At 45.1% G+C, this 21,202-nt stretch overlaps 1 protein-coding gene across 1 annotated transcript; it reads left to right on the top strand.

Annotated features, from left to right (window-relative positions):
• Positions 1-234: 234 nt before the first annotated feature.
• On the top strand, positions 235-11,624 carry LOC136504637 (G-type lectin S-receptor-like serine/threonine-protein kinase At1g67520). The gene is made up of 7 exons (XM_066499594.1): positions 235-703; positions 6,062-6,165; positions 6,240-6,501; positions 6,665-6,893; positions 7,001-7,154; positions 7,253-7,477; positions 10,658-11,624. Exons 1-7 carry the CDS (start codon positions 625-627, stop codon positions 11,357-11,359), a joined length of 1,755 nt encoding a protein of 584 aa, XP_066355691.1. The 5' UTR covers positions 235-624; the 3' UTR covers positions 11,360-11,624.
• Positions 11,625-21,202: the final 9,578 nt, after the last annotated feature.

Genomic DNA, 21,202 nt, shown 5'->3' with positions numbered 1-21,202 from the left:
TGCATGTGAACCTTATGTGCCAAAATGATCGAAATTGACATCAACATATTATGTACAAAATTGTGTGTATAAATTTACATTTACACAATGAAAAAAACAGAAAAAAAACAATGCCCAAACTAGGAAGGAAGAATGAACAAGCCAAAAAAATTGAAGAGCAAAAAATGGGAAAACAGGCAGCAAAAGGAACGTTGTAGAGCAGAGAAGACTGAGAAAAAATTAAACAGGAGCAAAATAGTCATTTTACTATCTACTTAACGCCTTAAAATGAAGGATAAAACCGACGACAAAAAAAGAAGATTTTAATTTTCAATATCAAATAAGAAAGTACAGTAGCAAACATGAAATTTCTCGTCCCAAAAGGCAGCGCCCGCGATGGTATCAAAGGATTAATTTTCTCCTCCCAAAGCACGGATCTAAGGGATGGTAGAAAAAAAAAAGTAGTCAAATCCGACTCATCACTTGCCCCCCCTCCCCCTTTGTCTCGGCGATGAGGGCATGAGGCGACGGCGGCAAGGAGCAGCGCGGCCGGCCGGCGGTACGCACGCACGCACGAACTGATGATGTGCGTGTGCGTCACCGAGAAAGCTTTGTAGACAGAAGTGCTGAGGAAAGGTGGCGGTCATGGCGGGCCGATGCGACGGTGTGACCGAGGGGGTGAGACCCACCGGCGGGCAACTTCACGGCGGATCCCCTTGTCGCGGTGAGTAGAACAACCTCTTTAGGGTTTCGGGGATTTCGGCAAAAAGGCGAGGTGCCATGGCCGGGGAGGGGACCTGGAGAGCGCGGCCGCGGAGGGGGCGAGGGGCCATGGCTGGGAAGGGGCGCGGCCGCGGAGGATGGCCGGTGAGAGGCGCGGACGCTCGTGACGGGAGAGAAGAAGCCAAACAGAAGCGAACGAATGGTTGTTTTTGTGTAAGCAGTGGTAGCGGTGGCTAATTTCTCTCAGCTCCACTAAATTTGGAAATTGTGGAGCACCCCCTGAGCTGCTCCATCGATTTAAACCGCGTGATGCCGTCGGCCGTCGGCCGTCGGTGACTCGCTATGCTCTGTTGCGCCGCCTCCCTGCGCGATGGCACCCGGTCCATCCCAATTCCCAACAGCCATTGATCCATAGCTCCACGCCTCCACCACCAGTAGGCCATCGCTCCCTGTCTCTTTTCCTTCCTTGTCATGCTACATTGCTGGTCTGCTGCTTACCATCCTCGACGGCACGCCCGCCTTGCTGCGCTATCTTGTGATTCTTGTCCATGCCTGCCATTCTCCACTCATTTGTGTCAGTTTGGCCCTAGCCATGCTCCCCACCTTCGCCGCATGCCTCCAGTGCGCCTCAGATCCACGAAGAGGGGTACTGAATCGGTGACAATGGTGTCAGCGAGAAAAGCATGAAGCAAGCCTTGAGGTGAAGAGCTCCTCAGTGGTGCGAAGAGCTCAGTGAGAAGCTCCTCTGCCCACATGTCACTGGAGAAGGAGGTGAAGTCTGCTAGCGTCAGTCTATGCATTGGTCTCCTCGATCAGAACCGAGGACCGAACTGAAAAGACCGAAGACCGAACCCTCAAGAGGGCGAATCGGGCAGCACCTCCATCCGCCGCCGCCAATCCCTTCCCCAAGCCTCCACCGCCTAGCCGCCACCGGAGCTCGACGCCGGAGGCCGGCGGAGAGCAAGGACGGCGGCGGCTGGACTTTTTCTTCTCCCTCCCTCCCTCTCTCTCTTCTGGAGGAGCTCCCGTATGGGGCAGCTGCCGGCGGCCGGTTCCCAACTTCGATGCACGCAGATACGTCGCCCCCTCGACTGGATCTACGACGGGGAGGGTTGACGTTGTTCATGGTGGTGGCACCGGCGCAGGGGTGGCAGGCGGTCGGGGCTAGGCCACCTGCTGCTCGCACACCTGCAAGCTACCAGGGCGGCAACCGGCCGGGGCCAGCCATCCTGTGCCTGCACTCCTGCTGCCTGCTCGTGGCCGGCGGCAGCTAGGGGCACGAGCCCTGCGGCTTGGCACGGCAGGAGCGGCGCGCTCGGCGGAGGTGGAGGTGGCCACACGGGGTTGCTGCTCTCCGTCGAGGACTACGAGTGTGACTTCGGTGATTGGGATGATGGGCGGCAACCCACTGCGCAACGGCAGCAACGAGGCCCGTGTAGGGGGTTGGGGGCCTTGGTGAAAGCCTTGCCCTTTCGCGCCGATGACGGCGACACCTCCGGGCGCCGTTTACTTCCTTGGAAGCGTCCGTCGTTCAGCCCTCTCCCCTTGCGTGGCGCTTTCTTCCTGTGTGTAAAACCTTAACCTTCTGGTTAGGCGACGGCGGCGCTTGTGGCGTCGTTCCCCTCATTGGAGGAGGCATCACTTTTGGAAGCTCGTGCTTTGCCAGCCATGGCGGTTGCCAATAAGTTGGAGACCTAGTTAAGGATTCAAGGTCCAGTGTCCATGGCGTCGAAAGGTGGCTTGAAAGGAGTTGGCATAGCGATTGGAGAGCTTGGCATCTGCTTGGTGGAGGGCAACGGTTCTAGAGAGACCATACGCTAGTTGCGCCCACGAAGATGGTGAGGAGGCCGGCGTGGGTGGCACCCATGAAGTTGGCGAGGAGGCCGGCGTGGGAGGTGGTGGCCAGCAGATTTGCGTTGTCAAGGTGACCTGTGTGGTTTGGTTGCGGGTGGTCCCGCTCAGCGGCGTCCGTTCCGGCATAAGAAGGTTTTCTGACTGGCAGCTGGAGGACCCATGTGGCACTTCAACCTTTGATGGGGCAGTTAGGTTGCTGGAAACTACAGTGTACGCGCCTGGATCTCAGGTGGACGGGATCGGCTTGGTGAGCGCTAGAGGCAGCCAAACCACGCAGGGGGAGAGGGCTGAACGATGGACGGCTTACAGTGGACTATGACGGCTAGCCCTGCTTGGCGGTGGCTTGTCCGGTGTGGTACATCGTCTTGACTGGCGGCGCAAGCGGATCTGATTGCGGGAGGGCTATACGGCTTGTGGCGATCTACGGCGGCTTGTCCTGCTTGGTAGCAGGCTAGCTCGGTGTGGGTCATCATCAGTGACGACGGCACGAGCGGTGGCGATGGCGTTTTCGCCCTGACGTCCTTGTCGTCCGGGGTTTTAGCAGTGCGGTGTGGTGACCGGCCAGTGGTTTGGAGTTGGTGGTGTTTTTTTTTCCTGAGTTGAGCTTCGGCTTTGTGCGGTTCTTGTCGATGTCCCAAACCGACCGACTAGAGTTGTTTTTTCTTCCTTTTGTTTGAGTTTGTTTTCCGGCCTGGTTGTTGGTCGCTGTTGTATATTGTTGTGTCCACTTTGAGCTTATCTTCTTTTTAATATAATCGACAGCTCTCGTACCTCACATTTTTTTTAAAAAAGGACCAAACCCTCGGTCCACTGAATCTTCGAAGCTGATGTCGGTTCTCGATTTGCAAAGGCCAAACATTTTATAACCGAAGAGACCGAACTGAAGTGTCGGTTTTAACCAAACGCGCATCCCTAGTCCCAGTGAAGATAGGATTCCAATAGTATCAGGAATCGTAAACGAACTCGGACATGATTCATAGTGGGAGTGGGCACATGCCATATGCTCTTCTAAAAGCAACGTATGTAAAACAAATCTTCTGTACTTTATTATTATACTAGCAAATATGTCCGTGCGTTGCAACAGGAGAAAATAACTATCAAATATTCATCGACATGAATGATATATATCTATTTATAGTTTACCTTTTCTATAAAAGTTTAAAGCTATAATTTATGTTATGCGGTTATCATGACATCCATAGTATAAGCTAATGTTATCAATACAATAATATCATAATAAGTTATTATCAATTTTAAATATAATTTTGGTAGATTTATTTTATCTCATTACAATGAACATTGTGGGGATTACACTTTGCCTCCAGACCCTCGATGGAGGCCCGCGAGGGCGGAGGTCGAGGGTGTTTCACAGGAAGCGAGCAAGAAACGGGCGAAGGTATGGTGCCAGGGAGGACGCAATAAATTCAAGAGTAAATAGATATTAAGCGGAGCTCGGGCCAGGTCGCCCTCGCTGGCGTGTGGAGCCAATAGCGAGCAAAGTCAATGAGGCTTGGCGAATTTACGAAGATGCCCTGGTCCCTTACTGCTTGCGTGAAAGGTCTGGTGGTGGGAGGTTTGCGGCGTTATGTGTTTGCGAGGGCAATCTCATAGGCGAAGGAGAGGCGGGCGGTTGCCGCGAGGGCATTCCCGAACACACATAAATATTTTCATACTATTTATGCATTGATATAGTTATAAATATAGGGTGTGTTTGGTTGGGTGGCCAACCCCTAGTCTGGCTCCCTGGAGCCAATTTTGGTCTGTTTGGTTGCCTGGAAGTGGGCTGGAGCCTAGCTAGGGCTGGCCATCCGTACCCCTTTAGCCTGGCCAGGATTGAACGCCTGAATCGGTTGTTCTTCTGGAGCCTGGCCAGGCACCGGTCCCGTTCTCCTCACCTCCTGTTGCGAGTTCATCACGCTGCCCTGTTGTTCCCTTCGACCTCGGCCTCGATCTCGTCCGACCACGATGCTCTTCCTCCCCGCGGGTACTCCTCCCGTGCTCCACCCCGCCTGGTGCTCGCCATGGCGTTCGTCGTGCTCGTTGCCGTGACGGTGGCCGTGCTCGCCTCTCTTTCCTGGGCACGTCACTGCCGGAGCCTGGTGCTCGCCGCCGTGACGGAAGCCGTGCTCGACTCTCCTTCTTGGACGCGTCACCGCTGGAGCTGGAAGAACGAAGCACGGGGCTGCCGGATGGTGGTGGTTGCCGTTGCCATGGCCGCCGCCGTTCTGCAGTGCGAGCACGGCATGGGCACCTCGTTGGCCTCACAAATTCCATAATTGGAAGTGGAAATCTCTCTTTTCTTAAAATAGGATTCAGAGTTTAAAAGATCCATAATATTATATTATTATTTTTTGATATTTAGGAAAATATAAAAAAATAGAACAGAAAGGTATTCAAAAATCAAAGAAAAATCCAAACGGAAAAGTGACTCGGAAGTCAATGTTCGGACTCCAAACGTGACAAAAGAAAAGGTAAAAGAAGAAGAAACAGATAAGGGGAAATAAAGGAAACATAACATGGAAAGGAAAGGCAAAAAGTAAGATAGAAAAACGAAAACCGAACCCTGGAAAAAAAAGGAAAACTGAAAACATATGACTTTGGAACATGAAATTGAATGTGAAAACCGTACGCCGGGCCACATACACGATCCAATACGTTTTGAAATCGGTCTCTGTATTGTGCTAGACAAGAGTTATTCTAGCTCGTTTGAGCACGGTTATATATATAAGTTCGGACGGAAGAAACTTCTCATTGTCCGGTAGTTAGAGAGAGACGGACCAAAAAATGGATGGACGAAAAAATGGCCAGAAATTTTGCCTTTTTATTATTAGATATAGATATAGATATTGATATAGATATATATAGGTAGAGATTTGGAGATAAGCATATATATGTATTTTGGACGTCATGAATCTCAATATTTCTACGTACTCGATACTGATATGGTTTAGAGCTAGAGTCTAGAGTACAAGCGAATACGGCAATACATAAACGGAGTGCATATTTTTTCGGTACTGTTTTGCATTAACCGAAATTTGATCCGCAAAAGCTAATGTCAAGGAGAAATAAAAATAATGTAAGGAAGTTTGTAGAAGCGACAAACGAAGAAACTCTTCGCTCTTTAACATTAGGGATAGATGAGTTTGCTAGGGTTGAACTGATCACAAATGGGTCCATAGATTGTTGGGGCCCTCTTATATTTAGATTAGGATGACTGGGGAGTTGGGATCAATTCAAGATTGATTTGGACCACCAATAATCATGGGCATTTTCTTGGTCAACCGTTGCCTTATAGTCATGGGCAACAGTTAGCCGAGATCACTTCTAATACACCAAGCTCCTCATTGCCAACCTCGACAAGCCCGCGAGGCGCAGGCAATCAAGCACATCAACCATGTACATCGGTTCCTGCTATAGGGTTGAACTTTAGAACCACACAATCTACCTCTAGACGATTTGAGGAAATTCTCCAACAATTTATCTTATGAGAGACTACTTGGTGAAGGTGATTTTGGTAAGGTGTATGAGCTAGAAGATTTGCGAAATATTACAGACAATTTCTCTGAAGAGAGACTACTTGGTGAAGGTGGTTTTGGTAAGGTCTATAAGGTAAGATTAAATCATATATTTTTCATCCTCTCAATTATCTGCTCCTGTTTATGTCAATAAGAAAGTTTAAACAGGGACTGCTACCGAATGGGGATATGATTGCTGTGAAGAAGCTTACATCGACAATGCCAGGAATCAAGGACAGGCAATTTGACAATGAAGTCTGGCATCTTATGAGGCTGAGCCACCCAAATATAGTGCGACTTGTAGGCTACTGTTCTCACACAGAGGAAATACTAGTACTGCATCAGGGGAAATACGTTTATGCTGAGAAGTCGGAAAGGTTGCTTTGCTTGGAATACCAGCCTAAGGGAAGCCTTCATGACCATCTTTCAGGTATGGCAATCCAATATAGGCTTATCTGTTCATTTTTCTTTCTTTGAAGTTTGAACTTCAAATTGTTATTTGTGTGGTAAGAGAATAGTTACTATTCACATATTATGAGAACAACTACGTTTTATTTATACATCATTTTTTGGATGTCCTATTGCAAATACAGACGAATCTTCTGGACTTGATTGGGACTCACGCTACAAAATTATTGAGGGTATTTGCAATGGTTTGCATTATCTTCATGAGAAGCGCACCCCTATTATTCACATGGACCTAAAACCTAAGAACATATTGCTTGATGACAATATGGTGCCAAAAATTGCAGACTTCGGTTTGTCGAGGCTTTTCGGTGAAGAGCAAACTCGAGCTTGCACTACAAGTCGTGATGGAACATTGTAAGTTAAATGCCTCTTGATTCTTCTTTGGTAAATCACCAAAACACTTTTTTTCTTAACTGCTCTCTCAGGGCTTCAAAGTTGTTACACTCATGTTTGTGATACAGGGGTTACATGGCGCCAGAGTACTTAAACAGAGGTATAATCACAAAAAAGTTAGACATATTCAGTTTGGGTGTAATAATCATAGAGATAATGACGGGGCACAAGGACTACCCATATGAGACTGACACATCATCATCCCAGGAATTTATTGAGCTGGTAAGAAAATTATGTTTCTACTTTCAAGGCAGAGCTGTTTTTTCAAAGAGATGCTGTTACATTTTATCGGTTGCATAATAGTGCTACTGTTTTCACAGGTGCTTAAGAATTGGAGAAATAGGCTGGAAAAAACACGGAGATATACAGCTGCCTTTTCTATTTTTCCATCTTTTTACGGAGAAATTGATTACCAACGAATAAGAAGATGCATTCAGATTGGTCTAGCCTGTGTGAAACTTAATCGGGTGAAAAGGCCAACGACACTTGAAATTTTGAACATGCTTCACAACTCAGAAGGTGCAGAACGCAGCAATGGAAAAGAGGTAAGCTCACCAGCGAATTAGGCGTGACCACTTAATTGCACCATAGTTGTAATGGAATGAAACACATATTCCTACCTGGATGAGGGGTGTTTCATGTTGAGATTTGTAAGATTTAATTCATTGAACAGAATCCAAGGAATTTTGATTCCATTTCTTCCCTTCCAAACAGCCCTTTTAGACAAGAAAATTGTAGACTATAACGAGAATTTGTCCTTTAAATATTGCAAAAGCAAGAAATTAAAACTATATAGTATGAACCTTGTCTTCACATATAGCAAAAGAAAATTAAAGAATTTCAAACCAGAACTCCCCCCCCTCTCCCTCTCCCTCAACAGTTTATTCTGAAACTTCAGGCCATCGTCTTTTTTGCTAATGACAAGCAATATATTGATGTGATTGGCTAGTCTCACATGCTTGACTAATTTTCTTTCTCTTTTGTAAATAACTTCCTTTCACAATTTAATATTTTATTAATCAGTAGAGCTTTCTCCTCCCTTTTTATCGTAAAGAGTCACTCTAATAGTTTTCTTTTGTTTTGCACTGTATTCATATTGAAATTCTGTGTTTTCCCATTCGTATGTTTTCTCAATCAGCATTCCAAAGAGGCCTATGCCTTGACGTAGATTCGAAACTTCGACACAGAGGACAAACATAAGGTCATGATGAACATTCTTGAAGATATTTTTTTCCGAAATCATTCTTGAAGAAAATTAATGGAAAAGGGTAATTATGTTGACAGTTATGACAAATAAGTGTAAGGTATACAAGGAAGAAAAGGTCCATTTTACTACCTCAACTATTTAGTTTTTAAAACTTTACCCTGCAAAGATTTGGTCTCATTTAACCCTTTGAACTTCTAAAGCCGGGTCAGGACATACTCTAGTGAAACATGGCTTCAGACCTTGTTATTGTTCATTGGCCACAGGAAATTTGTATGATTAGATTTAATGAAATCGGGGAAATAAAACATCAACTCAGGAGCTTTAAAAACACATCTACATCTCAATTTCATACCAGCAACTTTTAGTAGTTTTCATAGACCCCAGTATTGTTGATTGTTTGTCATGGCTTTCGCCCGGCCTCCAATATGGCTCCAGATGCTCCACCACCCTGGCTCAAATATCCTTTAATCAACATGAATTGTTGCAACTTCAATTTAGGATGATGAATTGAAAACAAATGTAATGACAATGCTGCTAGTGAAAAATAGAAGAGAATTGCAACACTTGTTCAATTCATCGCCGGTTATATTGCACCTAAGCAATGGTAGACCGCTTGGAGCGACATTGAAGGCTAGGCAAGATCCATGTCTCACAAAATCACACTAGCAAAAAACATGCAAATGACTAGAGGGAGTATAAAAAAACATACAAGTTGTAGGTGTTGATTCATAAAAAATTTCAAGTGGGAGCTTTTGTGCTATTTTCCTTTTTGATTTATCTTTTTTTTTGAACGTAACCTTTTGACTTATCTCCTATTATACTTTTATAGTACTACAGTTTTATTAGATTTTCCAAGTTTATTACCACAGAAATTGATCTTGTCCATCATTCTTGTCTCTTCCGGGAGTCAAGCATGATGGTTCCGGCCTTGCTGCAGCTGATGTGTCGTGGCTAGCCGCGGTAAACGCTGGCTGTTCTAGCGCTGGATCGCCAGACCCATAGACAAAATTGACTATTGACTATCACTGTCGGGCCATCACTGCCGGTTTTATAAGAACCGGCTGCCGGTCCATCACTACCAGTTTGTGGCTAAAACCGGCACTGATAGGAGCAACCGGCAGCGATATTTGGTTCATCACTGCTGATTTTAGCCATAAACCTGCAGTGACATTGGGTCATCGCTACCGGTTCGTGACTTCAACCGACAGTGATAAACTGCATGAAAAACTTTATAACTTTCTCATATGATGTCAGATAAAGACAAACTTTATACCAAAGTTATAGTACTCGACGAGATCTACCATTCTGTAGTTCAAACTTTTTTGTTTTTAGATCGTTTGGATGTCCAAATATGCATCACAAGATTTTATAGAGTTAATGCCAAAGGAGTCCATATGCTCTATAGTCACAAGTGAGTGTGTAGTGGTAGGAAAGGATCTTGATGGAGAAATAACCAAAACAAAAGTTGTAGATCACGAAAAGTAATGCAACTTTGTGTTCACAACTTCTTTATTTGAAGTCGTTTTGATACCGAAATATTTGATTCACAAGATTTTATAGAAGTTAATATCAAAGAAATCCATATGCTCTATAGTCATAGGTGAGTGTGCAGTGGTAGTAAGGATCTCGGATGGACAACTTTTGTAGATGATAACTTTTTCATTTGAAATCATCTTAAACGGAGAAACGACCAAAACCTAAGTTGTGGATCTCAAAAAGTTATAAAACTTTGTTGTTGATAACCTTTTCATTTGAATTCGTTTATGACCCCAAATACTCGCTTTAAAACTAGATGAATATAAAATGGGGAGGACGAATATCCCACACATGTGTCTTATGGGTGGAGTGGTTAGGGGACGAACGCGTGAAGCCTAACGTGACTTGTGACTTGCGATGGCGCGGGCGTATGGCTGTTCAGTGGGGTCTCTCATAGTATTAAAAAAATTTGCTATTTTTTCAGTCCTTTTTTCATCATGTTTTTGGGTTTTTTTGGAACCTCGCCGGTTATAGAACTGCCGCTTTGGTACTGCCAGTTCAAATTTTAGCAGTGATGGGAGTTTGAACCGGTAGTGATTTCCTTTTCTGTAATAGTACTCTTTTCTACCTTAATACAAAGACGCGCAATGCTCTTGCATATTCGAGAAAAAATCCATCATTCTTGTATCATGGTAAAGTAGTACTTCCTTTTTGGAAATAGACAACGACCGGAATCTCTCAATATCCTGGAGGCTGTAAACAAGTACCGTACAACCATAGATCTTACTTAGAGGTTACCACATTTCTTCAAATTATATACAACTATAGATGGGGTTATGTTATATATCTTCGTCAGATTTTTGAAGTACAAATTTGATTCCATTTGTGAGATTAATCATCGTGATGAATTTTAGGTGCAATAGCACTGTTTGTGCTGTAGTGCTATTTCATGTAGTATTCGAGCTGCGAGCTGGAACTTCTTCATTTATATGTTGGCATGTTTTTGATATTGACAAGTGTTTTATGGTGGCTTGCTGACCAGGATTATACTAATGAACGTCTGGAAGAAGTGAATGGGCTATACAACAAGGCTGAAGTCAGATTGAATGGTACGCAAAACTGTGGTTTCTCTAAAGGAAAGAAGAGAGAGAGAGATGAGCGAGTAATTGATCCAGCTAAGTTGCATCGAGATAGTCTGCATAACATCGATGACAGTGAGCCTGGAAGCTTTAAGTTGGACGATATGGAGTCTAAAATAGCAAAGATAACGGAGAAAGGTGGACTTGCAAATGCAGAAGCAGTCGAGGAGCTATTACGTCTTATGGAACTTGATCAAACTGAGCAAAGAATAGACCTTTCTGGTCGGGTTATACTTGCTGATGTTATTGCAGCCACCAAAAAACCTGATATCCTTCACGTATTTGTGGAATCAGGGGGCCTTCTGGTGTTGGCTAGTTGGCTTCAAGAGGCTCACAAAGGGAAGTCTGGCGATGGTAGCAGTCCAAAAGAAGCAGATATTGGGAGAGTGGAACTTCTTTTGGCCGTGCTTCGTGCACTCGCTAGGTTGCCTATCAATCTCAGTGCATTGCAGAGGTGTCCCATTGGGCGAAATGTCAATCATCTGCGCTCACATAAAAATGCGGAGATTCAGAAGAAGTCCAAATTACTTGTTGAGGATTGGAAGAAACGTATCGATGCTGAAATGAAGTCAGCTGATGTGAGGATGCTCGTGAGCAGAGTCTGAGAATTCCAGTGCCCAATGTTTCTTCATAAAATATAGGGGCTCTTGCGTTTATATCCTTGTTTTGTATCGAAATTGTGATTTTGCCCCTATTATTTTCACTTTGTGAATTTACTCCTACTGTGCCATTCACGAAACACCAATTTGCCCCTGCTCCGTCATCCACCCCTAATGGTGTTAAACTTTGTACAAAAGGACATGAATGCCCATACGATTTTGCCCCTGTTTGTTATGTCTAATTGTGATTTTACCCTGATTTGGAATTAGACTTTTTTATTGTATGCTGACAATTGATATAATCTTTTGTATGAGACCAAAAATCTTCAATGTATAAGAATGCATGTAGAACATCGGTTAACAAACTGTATAAGTAGATGCATGCACTGATAACTTTAGTACCTTACCACATAGGAATGTCATACAGTACATGTTTTTTTAGCAAAAGTAACCGCCATATAAGTTGGTTCATGTAACACTACGAGCACTAAAACTACACCATGTATTTACTAACCAAATTGGAAAAGAGAATGACATGAATACAAAGATATTCAACATCGGATTAATATAACCAAATTGAAACAGATGGCACTTCGATCTTACGAGAAATCTCCTACACAGCAGCTTCTGCATCACCTTCCTGTTGTGGAGCTTCAGCTGCTGCTTCAAGTGGCTTCTCATCGGTGGGAGCACCTTATCCTCCACAGCTACGGCCTCCTCCACATTCACGGAGGCCTATTCACATTTACAGCATGGGCATCAGTATGTCCTTGAAGTGATATCCATTGAGCAATCTCCCAAAGATCAGTGAATGATATGTTATCAAATGGCAATAGTTCTCCATCCGATGAAAGGGTCTCCAAAATCCACGACTCAAATGCCAAAGTAGAGATATACTGATTTGTCTTAGTGAAATGCCAAAGCTGATGCTAATTGGTTTCATTAGCAATCACTCTGTGACTCACATAATGTACCAACATAAACTGATATGAAGATGGTAGTAGAGACATCTCCAGAACCTTTGCTGCCATATTGCCTTGTATGGCTGTTTGTAACAGTTGAATCCTTGTATGCCGCAACACCGAAATGGAGTGATGAAGTACGTTGCCCTCCACAGAAAGCTGGCAATAGTTCCACTGTACTGCCCTCCAATAATTTGACTGAAGCAAACCAAGCCACTCACTATGACACCACCACACCAACCATGTCCTAAATCTTGCAGCTGTCTGTACATGTACTGAAATAGCAAGTGTTGATCCGATGCATGTTTTTCTCATCTCTAGCCATGCACCATTACCTTGGACCCTTTGTTGAGCTGCTGGCCTAACAGTTAGATAGATTGCAGACAAATACCATGGCGACACCTCAAGCAGAAACCCACTGACCAATTGCATTTTCCCAGACCATGAACTAAACACTGCTGTGCATAGAAGCCATGGAGGTTTTGGTGTCTTGCTACTTTGCTTATGGTTGGTTCTACTAATATTGTGAAGATTATTGCCCATATCTGAGATGCAATGGTAGCACAACTCCACTGACTTGCAGTAATCACATGAGGAAGTATAAGTAGCCTATGGCGTTACCTCAAACACAATCAGGTCAGGACCGACACTTGCAAAGACTTGCAGCCGGCGCCTGTGGAAGTCCTTCCGCTTTTCGACTGCATATGAACCTCCTTGATGAGGTGCGGCCTGGTGATGAGGCAAGCGGCGCTCTCGAGCGGGTCGTTGATGTCGGCGCCGAGCACCTCCAACTGCGTGGCAAAGCCGCCGTCGACGACCTTGGCGTCCGGGTCATGACACGACATCGAACACCTAGCGTTCGTCTCCCAAAGGTGTTCTGTGGTCTCGATGGATACGGTGGGGCGACCTCATGGGGCAGCATAGAGGTCGACGAGGTAGAGGCGGATGCCATTGCTGTGGTCGGTGTCGCTGGCTTGCCGAAGACAGAGCCGGTGATGTCGTGGTCAGTGGCCTGCTCGGTGATGCAGAATTGGGAAGCGAGGGAGATGTCCAGAGGTGGATCTGCCATCGTGGTTGCCACGGAAGGTGCAGTGGAGGGCGTCGCTGCTTTGCTAGTGACTTCGTGCTCGCAGTCTGGGCGGCGTGGCGGTGGCGGGCTAGGACTCCAGGCCCATGTGGCGCGCGACGACGCCGGGGGCGGCCCCATCGGTGGCCGGGTGCGGCGCCGTCAGCGGGGCAGCAGGAGGCAGGCACGGGAGCTTGCGTGGGGAGGAGAAGCGGAGGAAGGAGGGGAGGAGGCAGCGTGGAGACCCGCTGCCAGGCGTCGCCAGGAGCCGTGGCCAGGCACCGGAGCCGCGCCGCAGCGGGCGCGAGCCAGGGGGAGGGGTCAGGGCGGAGCCCGCCGCAGGCCACACGACGCCCCAGCCACTGTGGGCGCGAGCCTGGGGAGGAGCGGGGCGGAGTGAGGATGAGCTGCGCCGCCGCCGGTACTCCCCAAACCCTAACACGCGAGCCGCGCTGCCGGAGTGTGGCGGAGGGAGGAGGAGACGCTCCGGGGGGGGGGGGGGAGCGGGAAGGAGGGAGGATGAGCCACGTCGGGGGGAGCAGGAAGGAGGGAGGAGGAGCAGCGCCGCCGCCGGTAGCTGCGCCGCTACCAGGCCGCGAAACCTTCTGCGAGCCGCGACTTCTCATTGGGAACTGGTCGAGCGAACGGGTGAGAAAGGAGAAAGGGACCGAGGGGTATCACTGTCTTTTCATGTAGGTGTCTTTTCTTTTTCTTTTTTTTTACCATTTAATCCCAGCATTTTAGACGGTGTTACAAAGCAGGGGTAGACGGGAGCTTCGTTTGAAAAAAGCGAGGGTAAAATTACAAAGTTAAAAAAAGAGGGGCAAAATCATAATTGGAGTACTGGACAAGGGCAAGAACACCATTTTCCCCTAAAATATATGACCGGTAATTGGGAGAGCATAAGCCAAATTTCAGCGTAAGCGAAGAGTGCACTTTAGAACAACTTTTTCCCCCCTTGATAACCCCGTGATGGAAGTCGTGCATTCAGCAATCGTTTGTCCTTAGGAGATTGTTTATCTTGTGTATGTAATGACTAAAATGCGAAGTTGTTCGATTTCTAGTTCGATTGCTTCGTACGTGTAGATGGCAGTATTTGCATTACATGACATTACGTTACATTATATTCTCGTTAATACTTAGGTGCAGATCTATTACACCTAAAAAAAAGTACTAACATTACCGTCGGATTAATTAATCGCTCTGCCCTTTTTTCGTCCAGCCCTGCCCACACGGGCTCGGTGTCGCTAGGTGTCATATTAGGAGTGGGGAAGAGAGTAGAGTTTCAGATATAAAGATGCCAGAGAAACAAAATGGGGGAGGGTTTTAATAGTTTTTGAAATAGATCGGGATTTCTGATGTAAAATATCCAGATTCGAGTGGCCCTCTCCTTTGGGCCAGCTTCGTTATGGGATAGATCAAGCTCATGCAAACCTTTTTTCCTTTTCTTTCATTTTTTTCTACAAAATTCATCAAAAATCATAGAAAAATCAGAAAAACGCCAAACAAGTTTTTTTTAGCTTCATAAAAATGTGATCTATCCATAGACGTTACGAAGCTTATTAGATTATACTTTGTCTATAGGTGTATTAAGTCATCCTTGTATATGTTGCATGCATATAGGTTCGGTGATGACCGAGAACGAGCCAGAGGCAGACCCGGAATATGCGGAGGTGACCGAGGAGTACGAGGAGGATGTCCTCGTCATCGATGTTTCCGAAGCCTTCACTAATTTTTCAATGTCCGGTTCCTACCCAAGGCAAGTCCCGGTGCATAACCCCTACTTTTCAGCAATTATTATGTTTGTTTGCACATTAAATTTTGAGGAGAAAGATTTACACCATCTGACGTAGTTTTGATTAGAAACAAAAACTTATTTTTATTAAAATATGGATTAACCAATGGTACAACTAATTATTTCATGAACCAAAATCTTGGGCGGATTATTATCTAATGAAATCTAAACAAATGTACTTATGTAATAACAGGCGATGTGGCTGCTTGCGTCTGTTTAGACGAGGTGGCTGCTTGCGTCCATTTAGTTGAATTGAATCTGGCACGCCCGTACATGTTTGATTTGTTTGGGAATTAACTAACATATAATAGGTGAGGTGGCGAAGTGGCTGTCGGACTCTGACGTTAGAACCGACTCGACGTCGAAGGGAGCGACGTACCGGACTCAGACTCGTGATTACGTGATTGGTTAGCCAGGCAGAGCGAGCTGGGGCCCACGCGGGCAGGGGTGACGCGGGAGCCGGATTAAAGCTAGACAGAGCATTAAGAGCTAGGGGACCGATGCGGCGGTGGGAGGGCAGAGCGATTAATTCATATCCGACGATAACGTTAATACTACCAACACATCTAGGAGAATTGCAAGGACTACTTTAACGCTGCTGCTTACCGAGTTAATACCCTTAGGATGCTATTAAGAAGGTGTGGCATACAGGTGTGTCCGAGGATACAATTAAAACATAATTGCTCCTCTTAGTTACAGCTATTCACAAAATTAAGTTTGTAATATCGTCATGTTAGAAAATTGCTTTTCTGTAACACGCTCATACTATTTTTTTTTAAAAAAAAGCTCATACTTAAAGTACTATATCATTGTTATGTTTTCGTGTAACGCACTGGCATTTATCTAGTTAACAATAAAAAAAAGTTGATAAGATTCCCTCCCATACGGGCAACACAATTGAAATGGCACAACACCGCGATGAAGTTACGATGCTGATCGAAAGTAAAAAAAGTTGAAATTTGAGCATGTGCGTGCCTACACCGTCCAGACCAGATACACGATGGACTAAATAATGCTCCCTAGGTTCTAAATTATAAATTGTTTTTTGCTTTTTCAAATACATAGCATTTACTACTATACATTAGACCTAGGGCATGTCTTTATACATGGAAAAAACTATGTATAAGTTACAATGATTTAAAATTTAGAAAAAAGGAGTACTTTGCAATAAGGAGAGTTCATCGTTTCTGCTCAGTAGTATGCAAGGATGTAAATGCCTTATGTGTTCAGTAGTCTTTCCTAGGATGCTGAGCGTGACAGCGTGCCCGAGCAACAGTTGATCAAACCAAAACCAATCACAAAAAAGTATAGATGGCGGCATAACGATCCATCTGTGCTCACACTTGCGAAGGCACATACAAGGGAATTGAGTTGGCTGTGGATCCAATTTTTACTTACACTTTCTTGCAAGAGTAGCGGAAGAAGAGCGACTTTTTCATATGTTGCATTTTAACGTGGGCCAATATAGCACAAACAGACTACGGAAACTATTTTCTCCGCCTTTTCTCCACTGACATGCGCAAATAGTGCTACAACACCACAACGGCATTGCGGCCGCCTGCTATAATAGCCTACTAGTAAACGTGTTCGTGTGTTGCAACGGAACGGACACCATTTTTTTGTGAAATATTTATGTTACAGTCGTGTTATGTGTTCCAATATATAGTGGAATCGGACTTTGTTCTGCCACTACGCGCACAAACGCTCGTGGTTTTAACACACATAAGCATGGGTCCTGAGTTAAGATCAAATACGGATTAGGAAAATCAGGAGGATACTTTGGGATATAAAAAGATAGATGACAAAACATGATAAAATAGTTTTGGAAAAAACATGATTTAGATGCTTTTTCTATAATTTAGGATATTGTTTTAGCTTAGCTGTATCTCATACATGATAACACGAAAGAAATAAAAAAAGCAGATCGGAAGAAACCATTTTGTTCTTTAATCAACCCCCCACACACGCACACACTCACACCCCTATGCATATATTAAGACCTACAACTATACGCAGCTTAAAGATCATATCCTTAGTGAGATCCGAGGGCTCCGTAGACGACGGCCACATCGTTCTGATCATTATGGCACCGAGGCAACTGAAATTTATTTTTAGAGAAAAACCCCCGGTGGGAACCACGCGGCGAGCGGCGCTCGAACGCGTGACCGCCTGCTTCCGCGCCTCTCTGATTGGTGGCGCGTGCAACCAGGCCAACCACTTTCTCTAGTGCGTGCAACCAGGTCAATCACTTTTTCCTCTCTTCACTGTTTGCATGCATGCCCATTCATTGTTGGTCGGTGGGCCGCGTCCACGAGCAGTCCCACGTGCAGCGGCTGAGAGCAGGTGAGCATTGTGTACTTGTGTGAGGGTATCAACGGCAGGCATGGAAGAACCGTGTACCCTCCCGTGGGGCAGAACGCCCCTGTTGTCCAGGCCTTAGCCCCAGGCGCTTAGCCCCATGCCTTTGACCAGGCCGACATGCGATAAAAGAATCAGAATGGAAAAACAAAAAATCAGGACCGGGCCAAACCGGCGTTGCCGGTTTTGTCGGGCTGGCAGGGGTGCTCAGCAGGGCACGAAGGAGGGCCGGCCAGGCCAGGTCTCAAACTGGCCAGGCCAGTTTCGTTGGGCTGGGGCAGCCAGCCGCAGCAGCGCACGAGGAGGCTGGTCTGGCCGGCTAGGCCGGTTTGACAGGGCTGAGCGCCGACTCTTCTTCTTTCTGCTTCCTGACTTCAACGTAATGTTCTAAAATATTTTCTGAGATCCCTTGTTGCCAAGAACATTGTGACAAAGTCATTCGGTAATTTTTAATTGTCAAATCATGCCCCCTATTTTTAGGTGAAGCTTATGCGAACTTAAAAGCATAAAGAACTAAATAGCAACTATATCCAACTCATTAGCTATTCAACGACTAAGGGCGATGTATACATTGGCTATATTTGTTTTAAGGACGATATATGTATCGGGCATTGTCAGGACAACCTTGTATGCTTCTTGCCGAACACTTGGAAAGTATTTTTTTTTTCAAATACCTCCCGTTAATTGCTGTAGGGAAATGATCACCTTGCAATGTCTCCAACATATATGAATTTCCAAACACCAATTTGACCACTTTCAATGGACCTTCCTAGCTTAGTGACCACTTGTCAAACTTGTTGCTTTTCGTCCCAAGAGGTAGAATAGTCTTCCACACTAAATCTCTAACTTGGAAAGATTTGCTGCCAAAAAGCTCTACGAACACCAATCCGAACATGGTGGATTACAAAGGCCTTACAGACCTGTCACCTCTGGGGGCTACCACAACCATTCGTGGGATTGGGCGCAAACTCAGGTAACCCCATAGTCCCTCGATTACTACTCTAGTCACATACGATAACTAAAGCACTCGATGCGAGCAGAGATCCCATACTAAGGTGTGATACAACTATACTAACCATACTTAGCTAAACAAAGCATGAACTAGATAAACATGAAAGGCATACAAGTAAATAGAGAAAGATAACTATATTAAATCATGAGTCTTACAAAGGAAAGATATAAAGACATACCAGACTTCAGAGGACTCCTTCGGAACCCGAGCATAGCTCAACTCTCCCTAACTCCCACACTATTCTACATCTACATCTTGAGAGTGTAGTGGAGATTGCTCTCTTGTGGTGTGTGTTACAAGTGAGGGAGTGGGGGCCTATTTATAGTGCTAGGAGGATTATGGGCTACTCCAAGGTAGAGTAGGAGTCAACTCCAAGTTTACTAAACTTCTCCACGTGCTCCACCTGTCCGCAACCGACTTAGGAAGGTCGGTAAGTAACCGCCAAAGCAAACCGGGCCCAATTGGCAGAGTTGGCGCGTCGGGCGACATCATGGGGCGTCTGCAAACCGACCTTCCCTTGGGCCCTATAATATGTAAAGAGGCTTTGGACCAAGTTTGACAAGGTTTGGGCTCAGTGTGGGGTCGGCCGACCTGTGTCCACGTCGCCCGATGTCCCTGTGTCTCCTGTTTCAGCCCTGCCCGTTTCGCGATCTTGCGGAAGGCATAACTTTCTCGTCTAGACTCCGAATTGGGTGAAACAAAACTCGATTTCGTGTATCTCGACAAGCTCGTTGACATGGTGAGTTAAAATATGGCATTTGAGATTGTTTTTTAGTGATTCTCATTTGTATGACATCTCAATCCCATCTTTGCATATGTTCCCTTCGTGTATATTTCGAGCATATCCTGCAAAACAGTTGGAACCACCAAAACTCGTGGAATTGATTACAGCTAAGACCTATGACTATGGTTGATGTCATTTATAAGCTCAAAGTGAATACATGTTGATGGTCAGAAAAGGGTTTGAGGACCATTAACACCGACTTACCTTGGAAGTGGGTCAAGGGGCTAGCTACCTCGGGCGAAAGGGCAAATCACAAGTCACCGTAAAGGTGTACAGCCACTGCAGAGTGTAAAACTATTATAATAGTCATGCTCAGTCACGAGTGGCCTAGACTCCTTATTGAATAGATGATCACTTATAATTGTTGTTTATGCTATACATTATTCTTGTTTACAAGATCATGTGATTATTTGGGGCTTATCCTAAACTTGTTGCTACTCAATTACCAAAATTATGACTCACTAAAAGCTAACCGCAGTAAACTCGTGTCAAACCTTTTGAGTCTCATAACCCCATGTTGTATATGCTGAGAACGATATGTACTTACACTTCCTTTACTTTTCTATACTTTGGAAAAATCCCGGATGGGTACCAGATTGCTAGAGTTTGGTGGAGTTAGGCTTGTGATCAACCAATCAGCTATCCCTGTGGTGTTGGAGTCTTTGCCTCAAGGATGGAGTCAACTTTCTGTTGTTTGATGTTTAAAGTTATATTCTTTGTACTAATACGTTATGTAATGCATTCTTTTTTTGATATTTCACATTATTTGTAGCCATATGTGGGATTGACTTCGTGGGCTCACATATGGTGTGTATCTAGTTTTGTCCTTAAAACTTGGTGCTACACACGAGATGAAGCTCCTCCTTGGGAGTCTTCATGAGAATGGCGAGAGCGCCTGGATGAGCTCCCTCCTGCGGCATTCTTCACCTTCTTTGCCACTAGCTTGAATGGGGTTTTCATCCTGCAACAAGAGAAACACAAGAGCACAACTAGAACGACAAGGGATTACATTAGCGTTAGTCTTCCAGAGTTAGTAGTCCTTGTGGGGCATGGTTGCCTCCACAAACCATTCTTGACAGAGCAACAAGGATCAAGACCAACTAGAAAATGCAACTAAAAATAGGAAAATGTTTTTGGGTTTTCTTAGTTTGTGGCTAATTAAGAACTAAACCTAAGAAAAGCTTTCACAAGAACTTTAGAGAGACGGGAGAGATGTGGGCAAGAGAAAATCTAATGTTTTGAGAGTGGAGAAGAGGAACCCCTGCATGGCAATTTAATGCCATGGAAGGTGATGGCTTGGAGGCACCAAGGGGGGGTCGGCCGACCGCCCCCCCTCCCCTCTCTTCCCTTCTTCCAAAAATCCAAACTTCACACTTATCTAGATTCCAGACAAAAGCAAAAACAAAAGTTAAAGTGGCCAAAACCCTAGGTAAGGTGGTTGGCCGACCACCCCCCTGTCCCATTTCCTTTTGCTTTTTCTTGCTTTGTTTCAACTCAATTCAAATCATGTTCCCCATCCTTGGAAAGTGAGACAAGTGTGTAAGGCCATGGTCGGCTGACCAACCTCTTATACATTTTTCTTTTGCTTTACTTTTCTTTTCTTCTGTCCCCCACTTTCCTAAAGCATGTCTCCCAAAGTTCAAAAGTTCAAAAGGGAGTCTGTTAGCGGTCCTTAACTCCTAATTCTAACCGCCAATTCCCACATAAAATCATAGCATACAAACACCGAAACTAGAAATAGGACTTTAAAACTAGCGAATTCTATGAGTTTTGGTGATTTACCATTTGCAGAAGGGCATTTATCGAAATACACATAAAAGGGCTAAAAATGTGCAAAAGAACAAGCACAAATACCATTCTACACAAAGCCCA

Source organism: Miscanthus floridulus, chromosome 14 (assembly GCF_019320115.1).
Source record: "Miscanthus floridulus cultivar M001 chromosome 14, ASM1932011v1, whole genome shotgun sequence".
Taxonomy (NCBI): Eukaryota; Viridiplantae; Streptophyta; class Magnoliopsida; order Poales; family Poaceae; genus Miscanthus; species Miscanthus floridulus.
This window is presented reverse-complemented; position numbering and strand designations above follow the sequence as displayed.

Bases quoted from the DNA above. Each gene is read 5' to 3' on its own strand.
- LOC136504637 (XM_066499594.1), top strand. From the start codon at position 625: ATGGCGGGCCGATGCGACGGTGTGACCGAGGGGGTGAGACCCACCGGC. The intron at 6,166-6,239 runs GTAAGATTAAAT...AAGTTTAAACAG, and splicing joins GTTTTGGTAAGGTCTATAAG to GGACTGCTACCGAATGGGGA. The intron at 6,502-6,664 runs GTATGGCAATCC...TTGCAAATACAG, and splicing joins CCTTCATGACCATCTTTCAG to ACGAATCTTCTGGACTTGAT.